Below are 16,767 nucleotides of genomic sequence, written 5' to 3'. Positions count from 1 at the left end.
ATCCCCAGTCACAGGGCACGGGCACCAGTGTGGCTGCAACCATATGTTTATTCAAAGCTGGACACGCAAGTGCAAATTTAACAGGCAGATCTGTCAGTGGCCCAAGGTGGCCATGCTACGATGTTCTGCTTGGCCAAGAAGCACCTGGGCCCGTCAGACCAGTCCTTGGGTCTGAAGAGCCCCTGGCATGGGGTGTGCTCACTGCAGACTCCTCACCTAGAAGCCAGAATACCTGCTAAATAATAAAGCAAAAATCATGGTGGGTCTGGGGGTGGGGTAGAGTGTGACCAAGGTGGGCTGGGGGGATGGACTCAAAGACTCCTGGCCTGTAAGGAAGGGTCCCCTACATCTTGGGAGGTGGTGATGGGTCCCAGGGGATCCCAACTGGTTTAACCATGGCCAGAAATAGTGGAACACAGTGTCACAGCATCCCTGCTACCAGGGCTAGAGGTCAAGCTCTGGGCAGGGCCCAGGCCAGATCACAGCCTGAGATGGGGCTGAGAGACCCATGTGGCTCAGCCTGGCTGGGCCATGGGACTTTCTGGACCGAGGAGGCCTGAAGTGGCTGAGACATCATTTTAAGGGAGCCCAAGGGGACTAGGACCTCTGGTACTGTTGGTGGAGGGCAAGGGCAGTTTCCATGGGGGACTTTCTAGGGAAGCCTAGTCATTAGAAGCAGCTGAATAAGCAGGGGTGGGGAATGCAATCATTGCTGTTGTGAGTGGGGAGGCCCCGAGACATCACTGCCACAAGTCACCGGCTGCTGCCCCGTTGTCATTCTCGTGGAACTTGTGCAGGTGATCGGCAAACCTGTGGGACACAGAAACCTCTGCTGTGGCTGAGTGTAAAAAGGAGAGAAGTGAGTGTGTGTGTGTGTGTGTGCACGCGTGTGCGGTGGGTGGGAGGGGAAGGCATAGAAATCTCCAGGGTTGTGCACCATGTGATGGGGTGGGGGATGAGGGCAGCAGGCATATTGGGGGGCTGTGAGGTGAACCAGAGTGGGGGCGATGGCGGAAGGCTGGGGGACAGGGAACAGGGGAGGAGCTCAGTGGTGCTGCTGAGTGTGGGGCCGTGGGGGGGAGAGGGGGCTCAGGGCATCCTCACTTCTTGGCGCAGAAGGTGGTGCAGTCCCTCTCCACGCTCTCGCTCCACGCCAGCTTGTAGAGAACCTGGCCAGGCGGAGACACCATGAGCTGCCCGTCCTGCCTCACAGGCACTCCTGCAGCCACCTCCAGCCCTGGGACAGTTCTCAGGGCCCAGACCCCAGGCTGTGGGCCTTAGAGATGCTTCTGTGCCCGCCTGTTTCCAAGATGGTCAGATAGGCCTGGACCTGGAAGCATCATCCCTAACATGCTGGGTGTACCCCTGCCGGGCCCTGGGTCAGAGCGGACTTCAGACAGGGGCCACTGGCCTATGGCCTCACTGGGGGTAGGATCTGAGGCCGGAGCCCTCCGTGGGTGCACCCCACATTCTCTTCCCAGACAGTGGACATGCAGGCATCATGAGGCCTCTGTGCTGTGCCACTAACAGGACGTCCCTTCTGTGTGCAGCCCACCTGGCTGACCCTTAGTAGAGTTAGTAAGACCCTCTTTCCTGCCTTCCTCAGACTCCCACGGTAGCCCTTCCCTTCACCAAGCCCGTCCAGGACTGGGCCCCGGATGGAGCCGCCAGGCCTCTCCCCGAGGGCCCAGTGGGTGGGCTTGTCATCCCCAGGCTGGGCTGAGGCCCTTGAAGGGGAGAGAAGTGGCCAAGAGCAGATGGTGGGGCTTGGGGACGGCCTGGGTCCCTTCTGCCCTGGAGGTGAAGGGAGCATGATGAATGCAGCCCTGACCACTGCTTCGGCACCCACCAGGAAGACCAAGCAATGCAGGAACAGTGTGTAGAAGAAGCCGATGGTGCGTGCCATCTTGTTGGAGAGAACCAGCCGCCCCTGAGGAGAAAGCAAGGTGTGGAGGGGAGTGGGACAGGCCTCACCCACTCCTGCAGGGCTGCCCTGGCTCCTGCAGGGTAGGCCTCGGGGCAGCAAGGGGAGGGAAGGGCAGGCAGTTGGCTCCTGTTCCACTGCACAGGCCAGGAATCTGGGCCACAGGAATCCTAAAGAATGGCATCCCTGGCAGCAGGATTCCCGAATCTACCACGAGAAGAGCTGTCCCAGAGGGGGGAGGGGACCGTGTTCTGGGTCACACAGCCACGCTTGGTAGGGCCTGGGAGGGGTCAGTGAGGTCCTGGAGGCCTCTCCAGACTGGATGGCAGGTGATGAGGTGGCCTGTCAGGGTTGGTGTCTCTGGCGGCCCAGAGCAGGTGGGCACCCAGGAGGGGACTCACCATGCTGAGGGTAGCCTTGTCCCAGGGGCTCAGGCTCAGGTACTTCCGCTGCCGTTCCTGAAGTGGAAGGGATAATGAGAGGGCCCCAGAGGACCCCACCGGCCGAGCTCACTGCAGAAAGGGACCCTGCCCTGCTGCTCCTGCAGAATGCCAAGGGCCGCCCCGGTGCCCAGTCCTATTCTGTGTGATGTCCTCCCAGAGACAGCTGCCTCCTGCTCTCTGTGGTGGCCCATTCTGCCTATGGGAGTCTTTAAGGGCAGGACTTCAGTGGCCTGAAAGGTGGGGGAGGGAGTTACATAGATTGGGGGGCAGGGTATACTACAGGTCACCTGACACTGGGAGCTCTTTGCCTGTCTGCCTGCCCCCCACCCCCGAGTGTACACGTGGGGTTAATCCAGTCACTGTCACACTCTCACAGAGCCATCAGGCAGGTGTTCTGGGTGCTTTGGGCCCATCCAGGATGGACCCTGGGCCTCCATGGCACCCAAGTGGGCGTGCAGGGGGCCTGGTGGCTGGTGGAGGGGGGAGGAAGGGAGGGCTGAGGCCAGGTGAGGGTGGGTTCTCCAGACGTCCCTGCCCTGCCTGGCCGAGGCCAGGCTCACACACCCGCTTGCTGAAGGAGGAGAAGGGGTCCAGGCGCTCCTCGTACTGGGACGAGTACCGCAGCTCCGTGTCATCGCTGCCACCGCCCTGTGTGGGGAGAAAGGAGACCCAGTCATGGGGGCCAACAGGAAGGCCTGGGCTGCGGGAGGCTGGCAGGGTCACAAGGAGCCTCAGCAGCGCAGCGAGGGTGGGGAGGGGGCCCACAGTGACGGTGAGAATGGCTGGTGCCACGGGACCCGGGGCGCTGCCCAGGGTCGGGGGTCCCCTATGAGCTCAGGGCCTCTGTGCCTCAGGGCAGGTACGGGGACGAAGGCCCAGACAAGGGCTGGAATGTATAAGACAGACAGGGCTGGGCCCCATGCAAGGAGGTGGGTTTAGAAGGTGTTCGCTGGGAGTGTGGGGTGGCGGTGGGGAGCAGGCAGAAACCCCAGCCAGCCACCAGGTGTGTGTTCCCGGTTTGCACAGAGTCTGGGCGCCCTCTGGTGGCCTGAGAACAGCTCCAAGGTGGAATGGGTGGCTCGGGCTGAGGGTCATGTCTCAGGGAGGCCCCCATCATAAATGTCACCGCCCATTCTGCTTCTCCACAGTCACAGAAGGGTTTCCTCGCACGAGGTGGTCCAGCAGCAGCCTTCCTGGGCCCAGAACCAAGTGAGTAGGTTTCCACTCTGTTCTCTCTTTTTGTTAATCCTCACCTGAGGGTATTTTTTCCATTGATTTTTAGAGAAAGTGGAAGGACAGGAGGAGAGGGGACAGAGAAAGAATGAGACACACACACACACACACACACACACACACACACACATCGATTGGATGCCTCCTGCATACATACCAACCAGGCTGGGCGTTAAACCTGCAACCCAGGTATGTTCCCTTGACCAGACCCTTTGGTGCCGGGCTGACACCGTAACCACACAGAACACTTGCCAGGGCCCGCTCTGGGCTCTGGATTGTTTTTTGGGGGATGTTGGGCCAAATTCTGGTATGGTTTTAAACAAATGTAAGTTTGTGTTCCCTGCCTCTTGCTGTACCTCACCACCTCCTGGATGGATCTGATGCATGAGCCTCCACTAGGGCCCTGTGGGGGGCTCTCCCCAGCTTAGGGAGGACAGCTGGCAGGCAGAGGGGGCCAGATAGCCCAGTGCTGCCCAGCAGGCCACTGCCCCCGCCCCTCCTGCCTCAGAGTGCCCGCACTGCCGCTCTCCCTGGCTGCTACACCTGGGGTTGAAACTGGGGAGGGCACTTACCCGGCCAGAGTAGTTCTGCAGGAACTTGATTTTCTCGAAGAGCTTGATGTTGTCGGCGCGCAGGCTGTCCAGCTCGCTCTGCAGGGCTTGGATGGTGTGCTGGGCCATGCGGTGCTCCTGTGGGCAGGCAGGTGGTGGGTGGGCAGCAGGGCCAGCGGGGGAGGGGTGGCGGGAGAGGCCCCCAGGCTGGCACAGCTACTGCTCTGCTACCTGCAGCCTCTTCTTTGACCTACTAAGAAGACCGACCCTCCTCGGGCTCTGGGAAGTGCCCCTTTTCCTCCTGTGACCTCGCCTCAGGCAGAAGTCACAGTTCTTGAGTCAGGTTTCATCATGTTTTATTTGTTTATGGTATTATCAGCCTTTAAAAACTATCATCGAGACATAATTCATATAACATAAACATCACCCTTTTAAAGTTTACAATTCAGTTTTTAAAAAAATCTTCACAATTCTATCCCCACTAATTCCAGAGCATCTTATCACCCCAATAACCTGTCCGTAGTCACTCCCCATTCCCTTTCCCCCCTATCCCTCTGACAGCCACTAATCTACTTTCTGTCTCAATGGATTTGCCTATTCTGGACATTTCATGTAAATGGAATCCTATACTATGTGATTTTAATGTCTGCCAATCTAGGGGCAAGGTGAAATGGGACCTCATTTTTCAATTTTATTCAAATGCTTAAGTAGGTGTTTTCTTCACATTGTTAACAATTCAAACACCACTAAGAAGGACATGGTAGTAAACACAGAATTACCAAACGACCCAGCAATTCCACTTCTGGGGGTACACCCCAAAGAATTGAAAGCTGAGACTCAAGAGCTATTTGCACACCACACTCTTAGCAGCATTATTCACAGTCGCCAAAGATGGGTGACGCAAGTGCTCATCAACAGATGAGTGGATACACAAATGTGGTCTATCCATACAAAGGAATAGGATCCAGACATAAAAAAGAAGACAATTCTGGCACATGCTACAACACGGAGGAAGCTTGAGGACATGATGCTTAGTGAAATAAGCCAGTCACAAAGAACAAACACTGGATGATTCTGCTCACATGAGGTGCTTGGAAGTCATTCACAGAAAGAGAGTAGAATGGGGCTTGGGGGGCAGGGGGATGGGGAGTTAGTGCTTAATGGGTACAGAGTTTCAGTTTGGGAAGATGAAGAGTCCTAGAGATGGATGGTGGTGAGTGTATTTAATGCCACTGAACTGCACAGTTAAAAATGGTTAAGATGGTAAATTTTGTTGTGTGTGTTTTGCCATAAGTTTTTAAAAAGTACATGATAAAAAGTCTAGATTTTCAAAGCAAAAGGTAGAATACTTAACACTTACTTTCTCTCTCCCATGTAATTTATTTTGAAGGCCTTCTTTTGAGGGCTGCATAGCATCCCACAGTGTGGCTGTCCCAGTCCCCGAGGGGCATGTGGGTGCTCCCAGTCCACTGCCCGTGCAGGCAGCGGTGAGGGGAGCCTCCCTGACATCCTTCCTTCGAAGCCTCAAGAGCCTGGATCACAGAGGGTCTCATTGGATCTGGCCCACTCTCGTCACTGGACCAGCACTGGGCCTGGCCTGCAGTGGGTGCTCAGTGAATGTCTGCCCTCCCTGGTCTGAGCCTGGAAACCGGGGGAACTGTGGGTTTGGAGAGGAAGGGTCCAGACATTCCAGCATCAAGTGGCTCTCTGAAAAGGCTCATATACTTCCTTGAAGAGTGATCAGGGGGGCTTGGCTCTATGGGATGGGGAGTGGGGTCTGCAGAGTCCCCAGAGCCAGGATGGTGCCACCCTGAGTGCTCCCCTGGTCTGACACTGGGTCCGCTACACTCTGGATCCAGTGTCTACTCCCTCTGTGGGGACATCCTGGAGGCTTTAAAAGAAACAGCGTGCCCCTGCATCTTTTACTCCGTCCTCACTCTCGGGTTCTGCTCCCTACTCTTCCAAGACCACAGCCCTCCTGCTGGCGCTACCACGTGTCAACAGTGCGCACGTGGAGGCCCCTCCCATCAAAGGCCCAGAGGCAACGGACCAGTCACCTTTGCTGACTGCCCCTTCCTCATGGTGCTCCTCCAGGAAGGCCACCAGCCAGGTGCTTAGCAGCCAGTCGGCTCTCAGACCTCACAGAGCACCTCGACATCCCTAGACCGTGCGTCTGTATCGATCTCAAAGACGCTCCTCTCTCCAGCCTCCCCTGCTTCTCCAAGTCTCCCATCTGATTTGCAAGTTTCTTCTTGGATGACGGTGACCACTCCCCAGCCTTCTGTCCTGAATTAGCTGCCCAAGCGATCCTTCTGACCCTCCAGCCTTTGCTCTCCTGCTGAAACCCTTTGCTGGTGCTCCAACCTGGCTGTGGGGCACTCGCCTGGCAGCTCTGTTCTCACAGGAGCCCTGCAATGACCTGCACTCCCTTCTGGCATACTGTCCCCGTGTCTGCTGACGTAATCTCCTCTACCTTGGGTGTCTGATTCCTCTTTCAAAGCCCAGCATGGCACGACCTCCTCTAGGAAGCTCTCCTTGAGTGCACAGAGCAAATCTAATCCCTCTGCAATTTGGGGTCTGCGACACATCTTTCTCCCCCAAGTCTGAGTGTCCCCCACTGTGTCCTCAGGTCCAAGGAGTGTAGGGCAGGGAAGCATGTGACTCACAGCCTCCAGCTCCTGGTTCCGGGTCCGGAAACGCTCCCTCTGGCTGGAGATGATGGACAGCAGTGAGTCTACCTGGCCCTCGGGGAGGGTGCTGCTGGCTGGTGCCGTGGGTCCTAGGAAGGAGGGGAGAGTGGCTTGGGGTGGAAGGAGTCAGAGCCTAGTAGTGGGCCCTCAGGTTGGGTGGTCGCAGCCGCGAGGGAGCTCTGGCCAAGTGCCATGGGTGGAAGGCACAGGGTGTCTAAGCACAAGGTGACGAGAGGTCGGGGAAGGGTGGCCTGGGGAACGGGGAGGGGTATGACATGAGGATAGGGGCCCTGGGAGGGGAGTCTGCCACAGTCTGAAGGCCAGGCCCCACCCCATTACTCTGTACTTGGATCCAAGACCCCTGCATCTGTCAGACTCCAGTTCCAGGGGAAGCGAAGGACCACTGATCTCGCTGGAGCCAGGAGTATCCCCTCGCAGGTTCTGGCCTCCACACTGGAGAAGGCCACCTCTCCATCCGCGCTGGGAGCTCTCTGGCTGCATTTCCACGCCAAGGCCTCCCTGGGGAGCTGACCACCACCCGCCAGCCCTCTACAGGCCACTGGCAGGGCCACAGGGGTCAAGACCTCAAGGGGGCATGTCAGACTAAGGCCTACCAGGGAAAGTGGGGAGCTCACCCCTCCTTAATGTTGCTGCTGCATTGTTGGGATGGGGGCCCTGACTTTCTCTGGAGGAGGGGGCATGCTCTTTGGAACCAGGGCTCTGGCTGCATCATTTCTTCTCCCTTCCCTGCTCCCCACTGGCCGATGGCTGCCCTGGGGGGTCAGGTCGGCCCCTCCTCACCATAGAACAGGGCGGTGGCCTCCTTGATGGGCTCTGGGATCTTCTCCAGGCCGTGCTCGGCTGCACCCTGCAGGTGGGAGGAGAGGTGGGGAGGTACCTTCACATGTGGCATTGAACAGTCTTTCAAGTGGCAAGCACATGGCGGGCAAGGAGCAGTGGGGTGGACTGGCGGCAGGGGCAGGTACAGTGGCCACAGGAGGGCCGGGAGAGGCCACCTCTCATGGGCCACGAAAAAGAAGGCAGGGCCCCCGAGCTTACCCCAGAAGCTGGAGCAGGGCAGGGCTCTCACCTGGCCACTCAGCCCTCATGGCCAGCAGTGGCTGGCGTCCCTGGTCCTGCCAGCCAGTCTGCTGTGTGCCCTGGGCCAGCCCGGCTTCTCCTGAGCCCCATTTCTTCATTTATAAAATGAGGGGGTCATGTGATGACCTCCAAGGGCCCTTGGGCTCCAGCCTCCCATGATCGTTGGGCCTCAGCCCTCTTGTGGTGAGATGGGTGGGTAAAGCCTGGCCTTGCTCCTGCCCAGAGCTCCCAGGGCAGAGGTCCACGCCAGTGCCTGAAGGGTGCTTGTGCCAGTTGGAGGAGGCCTGCCTCTGTCCGAATTGGGCCTCCAGGTGAAGTGAGCAGGCAAAACCCAGAGAGAGAGCCCTTAGTGGGTGGTGAGGGGGGAGGGAATAGAGGGGGCTCACCTCGGCATCTGGCCGCTGGATGGACTGGATGGTGCTGAGATCCTGCTCCAGGCGGGCAATCAGCTCCCTCTGCTCAGTCACCATGGCCATGGCCTCGGTGACGTGGACCTGCAGCTCTGCACAGCGCCCTGTAGCCAAAGGAAGACACGGCCATCAGAGGGAGCCTGGTGGGACCCGGGGTGCCTGTCCCCTCCCTGCCGCTCCAACCACCAGGCCATAAGCAGGACTTCCTGGGGGCCACAGCGGAGTGCTGGCTGCTCCCTCCCCACCTTCTTCTGCCTGAAGGACTGCCATCGGAGCAGCCAGCAGGGTCAGGGGCACCCCTGGCCCCAAGAGCTCTCTGTGCTCATGAAACCCCCGGCGAAGGGAAGGAGTCCAGGTCTAGGACTTGGGAAACACGGTCCACCCTGGCTCTGCCATGACCAGCTGGGTGAGCCTGGCTACCCCCTGCCTGTCAAGCAGGGCACGGGGGCTGAACACAAGGAGCCCCAAGTTTCTTCCAGAGGCCTCGGGGGTAGCAGTGATGGAGAAAGGTACTGAGGTGCAGTGTGGGGTGGGCAGGCCTCCCTCAGACCAAGTCAGGGCTGGGGGAGTGAGCTGACACCAGTAGCCCCTCACCCAACAGGCTCCAGCACAGTGGTGGGGATGGGGGGTGGGGGACCCAGGAATCCCTGTCCCTTTCTCCTCCATCCAAGTGTACAGTGTCTTTCCCACCAGGCAAATCCACGTCCCTGCCCTTTTGGGAGGTGGGAGATGTGGGGGTGTTCTCCCAGCCCAGGCCCCCTGGGAGCCTTCAGCAGCCGCTGGCAGGGCGGACAGTGGTGGCTTGGAAGCCAGGCAGACCCAAGTTTGAGTTCTGGCCCTTCTTCTGGTTGGCTGTGTGACTCTGGGCAGTTGAGCCACCTGGTCTGGGCCTCATCTGTAAAATGGTGACAACAAACCTCCCCAGAGAGGGAGGCCCAAGCCCTGAGGCACACGGTGCTCTCCTCTGGAAGGACTGCATGGCCACCAGGGGGCACTGTGGTCTCAGAAATGCCCAAAGGCCCCAGGCTATGCAATACCAGCAGGGCCCCTGTGCCTTCCAGGTGGACTCGCCCTTTACTGTGAATCCTGCTGACCAGCTGGCCAAACCAGGCCAGGGCAGGGGCCGGGGCAGGGGCAGTCAGCTTCACCCCCACCTGCTCCATCTCCTAGGTGACCACTGCATGCCAAACCCTTTACACACCTCACCACAGTCCAGGCAGTCAGAACAGATGAACGGAGGCTTCCCAGCCTGAGACCAACCCCCAGGGTGTCCACCATGGCTATGTCTAAGCCCTTCCCCACATGGGGCAAGGCCCAAATGGTTCAGATCCTGAATAGATTTCTTCCTTTAGACACCACTGAGCACCTCTTTGTACCTGGCAGGTCAGTGGTGGTGGCGGAAGTGAGGGTCCAAGGTGGGGCTGGGGGAAGAGATTGGACCCAAGGGCAGGGCCAAGTTGAAGAGGGAGGCCTGTGGGTGTCAGGGTTGGGAGCGTGTAGGTCCTACGAGAGCTTTAAGCAGACCCCATGGGCAAGAGGCCCAGAGAGACCCCCAATGCCATGACCCACTGGCCTGGAGGTGGGGTCCTGTGGTCTCAGACCTGCAGGATGGGACTGGAGAGCAGCGTCACCTTGCTGCGCCACACATGCTTAGGAGGCGAGGTGGACAGAAGTCGTGGTGAGATGGGGGAGAGGAATCATGAGAGAGAACGTTCCGGCCACGGGGAATCCATAAGGACAGCCACATCAGGAGCACATCCAAAGTGGTGTTGCGATGACCGTGGGGGTGGGCACACAGACCCCAGCACGAATGGAGGTGTGGAGCTCAGAGAAGGCTAGGTGAGGAGCATCTCATTTTCAGGGATGAGGGCCCGGGGCACAGAAGAGACAGGGCAGAGGTGGGGAACCTGTGGAGCGGGGGGCTGCTGCCCAGCAGAGCGAGCCCGCGTCCCTGGCGCTGTGCACGCAGCATGGTGCAGAGGGAAGCATGACGTGAGGGCTGGATAAAATGCCAGTGAGATGACTCCGTGGACTGCATATTTTGTCTGCCACCAGCCTGTGGCCATCCCAGCCTGGTCTCAGCCAGGACCCTGGGGTAGGAGGGACTTGCAGCCTCTGGAGGCATCTGTGTGCACGGGGGAGATATGGGGTCCCCAGGCGGGTGTTCCTGTGTATTTGTGTCTGTGCCTGCTGCTAACGGGTTGGGCACACAGGTCCCTGCCCGAGCACACACGTGACACTGTGAATGTGTGAGGGCCCTGACAGCAACCCTTTATCCCAGGCAGCCCCAGCCTGCGGCGCCAGGGGCTTTGTTAAACTGGCCTGGACAGCCTGCCACTGCTGCTGCTGCTGCAAACGCACCCAGACACTGGGTTAGCCGCTAAGTTGATCTCTGGGGGTGCAAGGCTGAGTGAAGAGGTGGCTGTGCGTGAAACTGAGGGCTGGCTGGCATGCTCACAGCAGACATGGAGGATGGCTGCCCGTGAGCCCCAGGGAAGAGGCTGGGCAAGGCTGGGCAGTGCAGGTGATGGGATAAGACTGAATGAAGGCCCTAAGCAGGGGCACGGACCCGAGGCTGCAGTGGCAGGACCTGGACATTGTCTGGGAGCCCCATGGATGGACCTGCCATTCTGCACTGGAGGGATGAGAAGGCCAGGAGCCTGACCACGTGGGTGTCCCTGAAGGAGGGCCTGCTCTTCCATGCCTGGAACTGGCCCCGACACGGGGAACGGGTGAGCAGCAGTGTGGTTTGCTGTACTGAGGATGATGTGCTAGAGAACAGCTAAGGGGACCTCTGTGTGGGAAGCTGGACCCCTGGGCCTGAGCGGGGAGATGCAGGCTGGCGAGAGCTCAGGGCCCCGGGCTGGCTGAGCCCCCAGCAGCAGATGTGGGAGCCCAGAGGGCACTGCGGTGAGAACAGCCAGGGCCTCCTGGAACGCTGACATTTTCAGAGGCGTCCTGGGAAAGACCCGGAGAAGAGGAAGCAGGAGGCAGGATGGACATCAGGAGAAAGTGTGTTAAGGCACCAACTGAATAGGGAGCCTCAACGGGTAAGGAGGGCTCACTGGTGTCGTAAGAAAGGCTGAGGGGGTGAGGGCTGGAGCGAACCACGGGGAGGGTTTGGTCAAATAGCAGTGCAGCGGGAAGCAGCAGGGGTGTGGCGGAGGGACCTGGGCACCACTCTGGACAGATGCCAGATGGGGCAGCACGATGGGCAGACACTGTGTGAGGGGATGTGCTCAAGAGAGAGGGTATTCAGGAGTACAGAGCATGCAAAACCGAGTCTCTGCATCTGGGGGAGATGTCTGCATCTAGGCGGGGCGACACGCAGATGAGTGTGGCGGGGAGAAGCGGGGAGGGTGGAGAGAACTCCTTGCCTCTGCAAGGTGGCAGAAGCCCCTGTGAGATGGGCCCAAGGCAGCCTCCTACCCTCATGGAAGTTCATGAAACCACCTCCTTCCCGGGGAATCTGAGGAGGCTTCCTAGAGCAGCGGTCGCCAACCTGTCGGACCTCACGGACCACCAGTGTTCTTCGGACCACTGGTTGGCGACCGCTGTCCTAGAGAGTCCATTTCACAGAGGGGAGAAACAGCAAAGCAAGGTCAAGGTCAAAACTTAAGGAGGCTGGACTATGACTTAAGGTCAAGAACGATTTCTGACTGCACACTGATTAAATGCAGAACCTTATCACAACTGGAGTCGGATGGCAAGGCCTGGGAAGTTGTGTCTACCACTTTCTTTGCGGGGGATGTGGGGGACTCTGTTATTCAATCAGCCACCTGCAAGCCAGCTAGGTGCTCTGGGGCTGCTAAAGGCACAAGTCTCTCTGCGTGGAGAGCTCTGAGGGGAGCGAGCAGCTCACACATCCACACCCTCCCCGCCTCTGCACCTGTCTGTCCCCGGGTGGCCAGAGATGAGTGCTGAGCACTCCCTGTGCCTGCAGGTGCCAGCCCCTCACTCCTGTGCAAGGGCCCCCATTCCTGCCAGTGCCCTCCCTCTCCTGCAGCACCAGATCTTGCTTCTCCTTTCCACAACTACAGAGCATGGTCCCCCATCTGATTCTCTCTCCTCTCCTCTGCATCCCCTCCCCCAACTCTCTCTCTCCTCTGGACTTCACTGCCCCCTCCAGCTAGAAGAAGTCTTCTATTCTAAGTGTTCACTTTCCTAACCCTTTCCCACCAGACTCAGATACTCACTGTGTCAACTGTCCTTACCAGCGCCACACATCTCTGTGCTCAGCCCTCGTCTTACTGACCCATCGGCACCTGGTTTCCAGGTCACAGCACCCTCCCGGCTTCCTGTCCTGCTGGCCGCCCCTCCTCAGTCTCCTTTGCTGGTTCTCCCCCTTGCTGAGCTGGGAACATGCTGCACCTGGCGCCGCCCCTGCACACCGTTCTCTTCCCGCTCGCTCACTCTGGCCACCTGGGGTCCATTGGTAAGCTAATGACGCTCGATCTGTATCTCCAGGACACCCCTTTGCGGGGCGCATTCTCTACGTAGATGTCCGACTCAAACGTAACGGGCACAAGCTGGCCCTGGCATTGGGACTACACATGTGCCAGCACGAAGCCCCACGGTGACCTTGCACCTCGCTAATGTGTGCACACTTGGTGGAGGGGCTGGGGACACTTTCTCCCCAGCTGGGACCCTTGCACCCAAGCATGGCTGCAGATGCTCTCGGCGACACCCGAGTCCTTCTAGATCAGGGGTGGGCAAACTTTTTGACTCGAGGGCCACAATGGGTTCTTAAACTGGACCGGAGGGCCGGAACAAAAGCATGGATGGAGTGTTTGTGTGAACTAATATAAATTCAAAGTAAACATCATTACATAAAAGGGTACGGTCTTTTTTTTCAATAGTTTTATTCATTTCAAACGGGCCAGATCCGGCCTGTGGGCCGTAGTTTGCCCACGGCTGTTCTAGATGCTGGGTGGAAAGAACAGCCTCACCTAGAGCTGGCTCACCTCCAGACTGGCTCTGTGTTTATCAGCATGGTCACCCCCTCCCCGCCGGCGCACCTTCCCCAGCACAGCCCTTGCTGTCCCTCTGACACTTGCCTCTGAGCATGTGCCGCCCCTCAATTTCGTGTACTGTCCTGGCCTGCTTACCCGAAGTGCTTCTTCCTGTCTTAAGGCTGTGAAGTCTGCCCTTTCCCAAGTTGCCACTCAGATGCCCCTCAGTACCAATGACAAGAGCAGCCTCAGCTGTGGTTCAGCACCTGGTCTGTCTCCCCTTTGGGCTGTGAGCGACTTGAGGCCACTGGACACCTAGCTTGGAGCACGTCGCTGGCACACAGCAGTCCTCAGTGACTATCAATCAGCTCAAGGTACCAGTGAAGGAACTCTGCCACTCTAGAGCTCGGCACCATCGATGTCTGGGGCCAGGCCATTGTTTGTGGGCATGGGGGGACTGTTCTATGCATTGTAGGGTGTTTATCAGCATGTTTGGCATCCTCTAGAACAGTGGTTCTCAACCTGTGGGTCGCGACCCCTTTGGCGGTCGAACGACCCTTTCACAGGGGTCACCTAAGACCATCCTGCATATCAGATATTTACATTACGATTCATAACAGTAGCAATGAAAATAATTTTATGGTTGGGTCACAACTTGAGGAACTGTATTTAAAGGGCCAGAAGGTTGAGAACCACTGCTCTAGAGCAGCAATTTTAAACCTTTTTAAAAATCTCATGGCACACATAACCTAATTACTAAAATTCTGTGGCACACCAAAAAATATTATTTTTTGCCAATCTGACAGAAAAAAAATAGGTACAATTTTGATTCAGTCACACAGGATGGCTATTGCGTTGGCTGTTGTCATTTTTTTTTTTTTTAATTTGACAATCTAAGGGAAGAGTGGTCAGTGCCCCTGACGTTTTAGAAATTCTCGCAGTACACCGGTTGAAAATCACGGCTGTAGTTGCCAGTAGCATCCCCACCCACTTGTGACAGCCCAAAATGTCTCCAGACATTGCCAAGTGTCCCAGGGGTATAGTCACCTGCAGTGAGAACCAGCGCCCCAGAGGATCTAGTCTCCTCAAACATGGGAGGCTTCTGGGTTCGGCTGTAAGTGGATGGGGATCAGCTTTGACAGATGCTTAAGTCAGACGGGTCTCTAAGAGGGAGCCGCCTCTGTGGAGGGTGCAGCCCCCTCTCCCCAAGAGTGGGGAGCAGGGAGGTCCTCCTTCCTGTCTGTGACTGAGTCCAGTGGTGGCAGCCTCGGACATTCAAGGACACCGAGCCTTGAGTTTTCATTAGGGGCTGGAGAGCTGCAGGGTGTGGAGGACTCTGCTGCCTAACCTGGGTGCCGATTGGTACGTCACAGGCATCACCACGGCGAGCTGAGGCTGGCAGCCGCTGGTGCTCTGGGGCCCCTCCTGCTCTGGCCCAAGGTGGAAACAACTTTGCAGGCAGCTGCTCTAGCAACCAAATAATGTGCCGTATTTGATGCCCTGTCTATCACCCTGGCCGACAGCCACGAACATGCCCCGGGGGCCCGCCGTGGGCCCAGGCGCCATGCTGAGCAGTGTGCAGGTATTATCACTTAGTCGTCTCAGCAGCCCTGTGAGACTGGCATTATTACATTCCCTTTCCAGAGATGGAAAGAGAAGCTCAAGAAGTTAAATTCATTCATTCTTTCAGAAAAGATTTCCCGAGCACGAACCAAGACTTGCCCATGTCACACCAGCTGGTAAGAGGAGATGCTGGGTCTCCAACTCCAATGCAGTGCCCCCTGACCACAGGGAACGGCCTACGCCCCTCTGGTCAGTGAGTGGGGTCCTCAAATCTACCTCTCTGGAGCACCCCCCACCGCGCCCCGAACAGAGCAGCTCTGCTTTACCTGTCCACAAACCATTTTGCTTGGGGAAAAAAAAAGGTGCTTTCCACCGACATTCTGAGACCCCAAGCTTCTCGGAAGAGGCAGGAACCTATGAATGCCTACCCAAACCAGGCGAGGGCTGCATCTCCCACTTCCACTAACGCAGCTCATTGCACGCTGGGTGGGCCAGACTCCCATCAGGAACTTGAAGACCGGCCCCACCGCGCCCCAACATCACCATCCGGTTCTCACCACCCTACAGGAACCAATGCGGAAGCAGTGACCCCCAGAGCCGCCATGCAAGAGCCGCGGAGGAAGAAGCAACCAGGTCCCAAGACAGCCACTTGGAGCCCCCTTTTAAAATCCTCACCCGAGGATATGTTTGTTTGTTTTTTAATTGATTTTAAAGAAGGGAGGGAGAGAGAAACATCGATGTGAGAGAGAAACATTGATCGGTTGCCTGTGGTGAGTGCCCCTGACCAGGAATTGAACCTGCAACCCCCTGGTGCACGGGACAACGCTCTAAACAACGGAGCCAATGGGCCGGGCCAGAGGCCCTTTTAAACACAGCAGACAGGATCATGGCAGACGACTCCCTCCCTCCTTCCCTCCCTCCAATAATTATATCATCTTGTTGCCATTCCCTGTACATCTGCAATTGTGTTTCCTCAGGGCATCAAATACGGCACATTATTTCATTCAGACCCACTTAACTACAGGGCAAGGAGAAAGGCCACACGCAGGGCGGCTAAGCACTCTGCCTGGGGCGGGGGCATCGCCCACTTGCAGCCACAACACGAAACCTGGCTTCCTCTGCTGCCGCTGGAACTGGCAGTTTACGAAAGCAGAGTCAGGCCTGCAACACCACGTGCAACTGCCGTTTTGCGTCATTAAGTCTCACTTTAAAAGCACTTGGGAGATTTTAGGGGTAAAAGGACTTTGTGCTAACTGTATTTTTTTTAACATTTTATATTTTAATTTAGCTAGTGGATATTTAAAAATTGGGGCATACCTACACTAGCAAACAGAAAAATGCAGAATGTTAGCTGAGCTAGACTTGACTTTGTCAAACTGGTAGAGCTCTAGTGGTTTTATGCTAATTCTCCCGTCTGAGGGGAGGGGGGCAGAGAGCTGGGGGCAGCTTTAGGCAGCCCATGTCCTCGCGTGACCAGATGAAACCCAGGGCTGCCAGGAGCACCTGGCACTGATGCGAGACTGTCCCAGGTTCCGGGGTCTCGCACTGGAGGTTCGAGTCCCGTTTAACTCATGTTTCTGTGTCACATATAGGAGCTTCACATTCTGAAAACTACAGCTTAACGCACAACGAACAAACACCTCCCAATCAGTCATACATCAGTAAGGATGGCGACTCTCTGCCAACCCTGTAGATCTCAAGATGAGAAACACCTGTCACAGCATTCGGACCACCTAGCAGCCAATTCTCAGAGCTCTCCCACCTCCAGCCCCGAGACTGGCGGGAGAGACAGGCCCCTTCTCAGGAGCCAGATCATTCCAGAAACCCACACGACACAGTTCCCTTTTCCTGAGTGGGAACTCACTGGCCTGCATTAACGGGTGCCCTCGGCTGCTCCTTC

The 16,767-nt window shown here is 57.4% G+C and overlaps 1 protein-coding gene across 3 annotated transcripts in view; it reads right to left on the bottom strand.

Moving 5' to 3' along the window:
- Positions 1–28: 28 nt before the first annotated feature.
- CUX1 (cut like homeobox 1) overlaps positions 29–16,767 on the bottom strand; it is a 367,924-nt gene continuing 351,185 nt past the window's right edge. For all 3 annotated transcript variants that reach the window (XM_036308921.1, XM_036308922.1, XM_036308920.1), the window contains exons 15-23: positions 8,329–8,456; positions 7,643–7,709; positions 6,818–6,930; positions 4,173–4,289; positions 2,932–3,015; positions 2,326–2,382; positions 1,850–1,930; positions 1,105–1,169; positions 29–810 (exon numbers count right to left, since the gene is read on the bottom strand). In XM_036308921.1, the coding sequence (XP_036164814.1) occupies positions 741–810; positions 1,105–1,169; positions 1,850–1,930; positions 2,326–2,382; positions 2,932–3,015; positions 4,173–4,289; positions 6,818–6,930; positions 7,643–7,709; positions 8,329–8,456 (782 nt within the window). In that variant the 3' untranslated portion in view covers positions 29–740. The remainder of the gene's footprint in view (positions 811–1,104; positions 1,170–1,849; positions 1,931–2,325; positions 2,383–2,931; positions 3,016–4,172; positions 4,290–6,817; positions 6,931–7,642; positions 7,710–8,328; positions 8,457–16,767) is intronic.

This window comes from Myotis myotis, unplaced genomic scaffold (assembly GCF_014108235.1).
Source record: "Myotis myotis isolate mMyoMyo1 unplaced genomic scaffold, mMyoMyo1.p scaffold_m19_p_5, whole genome shotgun sequence".
Lineage (NCBI taxonomy): Eukaryota > Metazoa > Chordata > Mammalia > Chiroptera > Vespertilionidae > Myotis > Myotis myotis.
The sequence above is the reverse complement of the archived record's forward strand: the minus strand, read 5'-3'. Positions and strand labels throughout refer to the sequence as shown.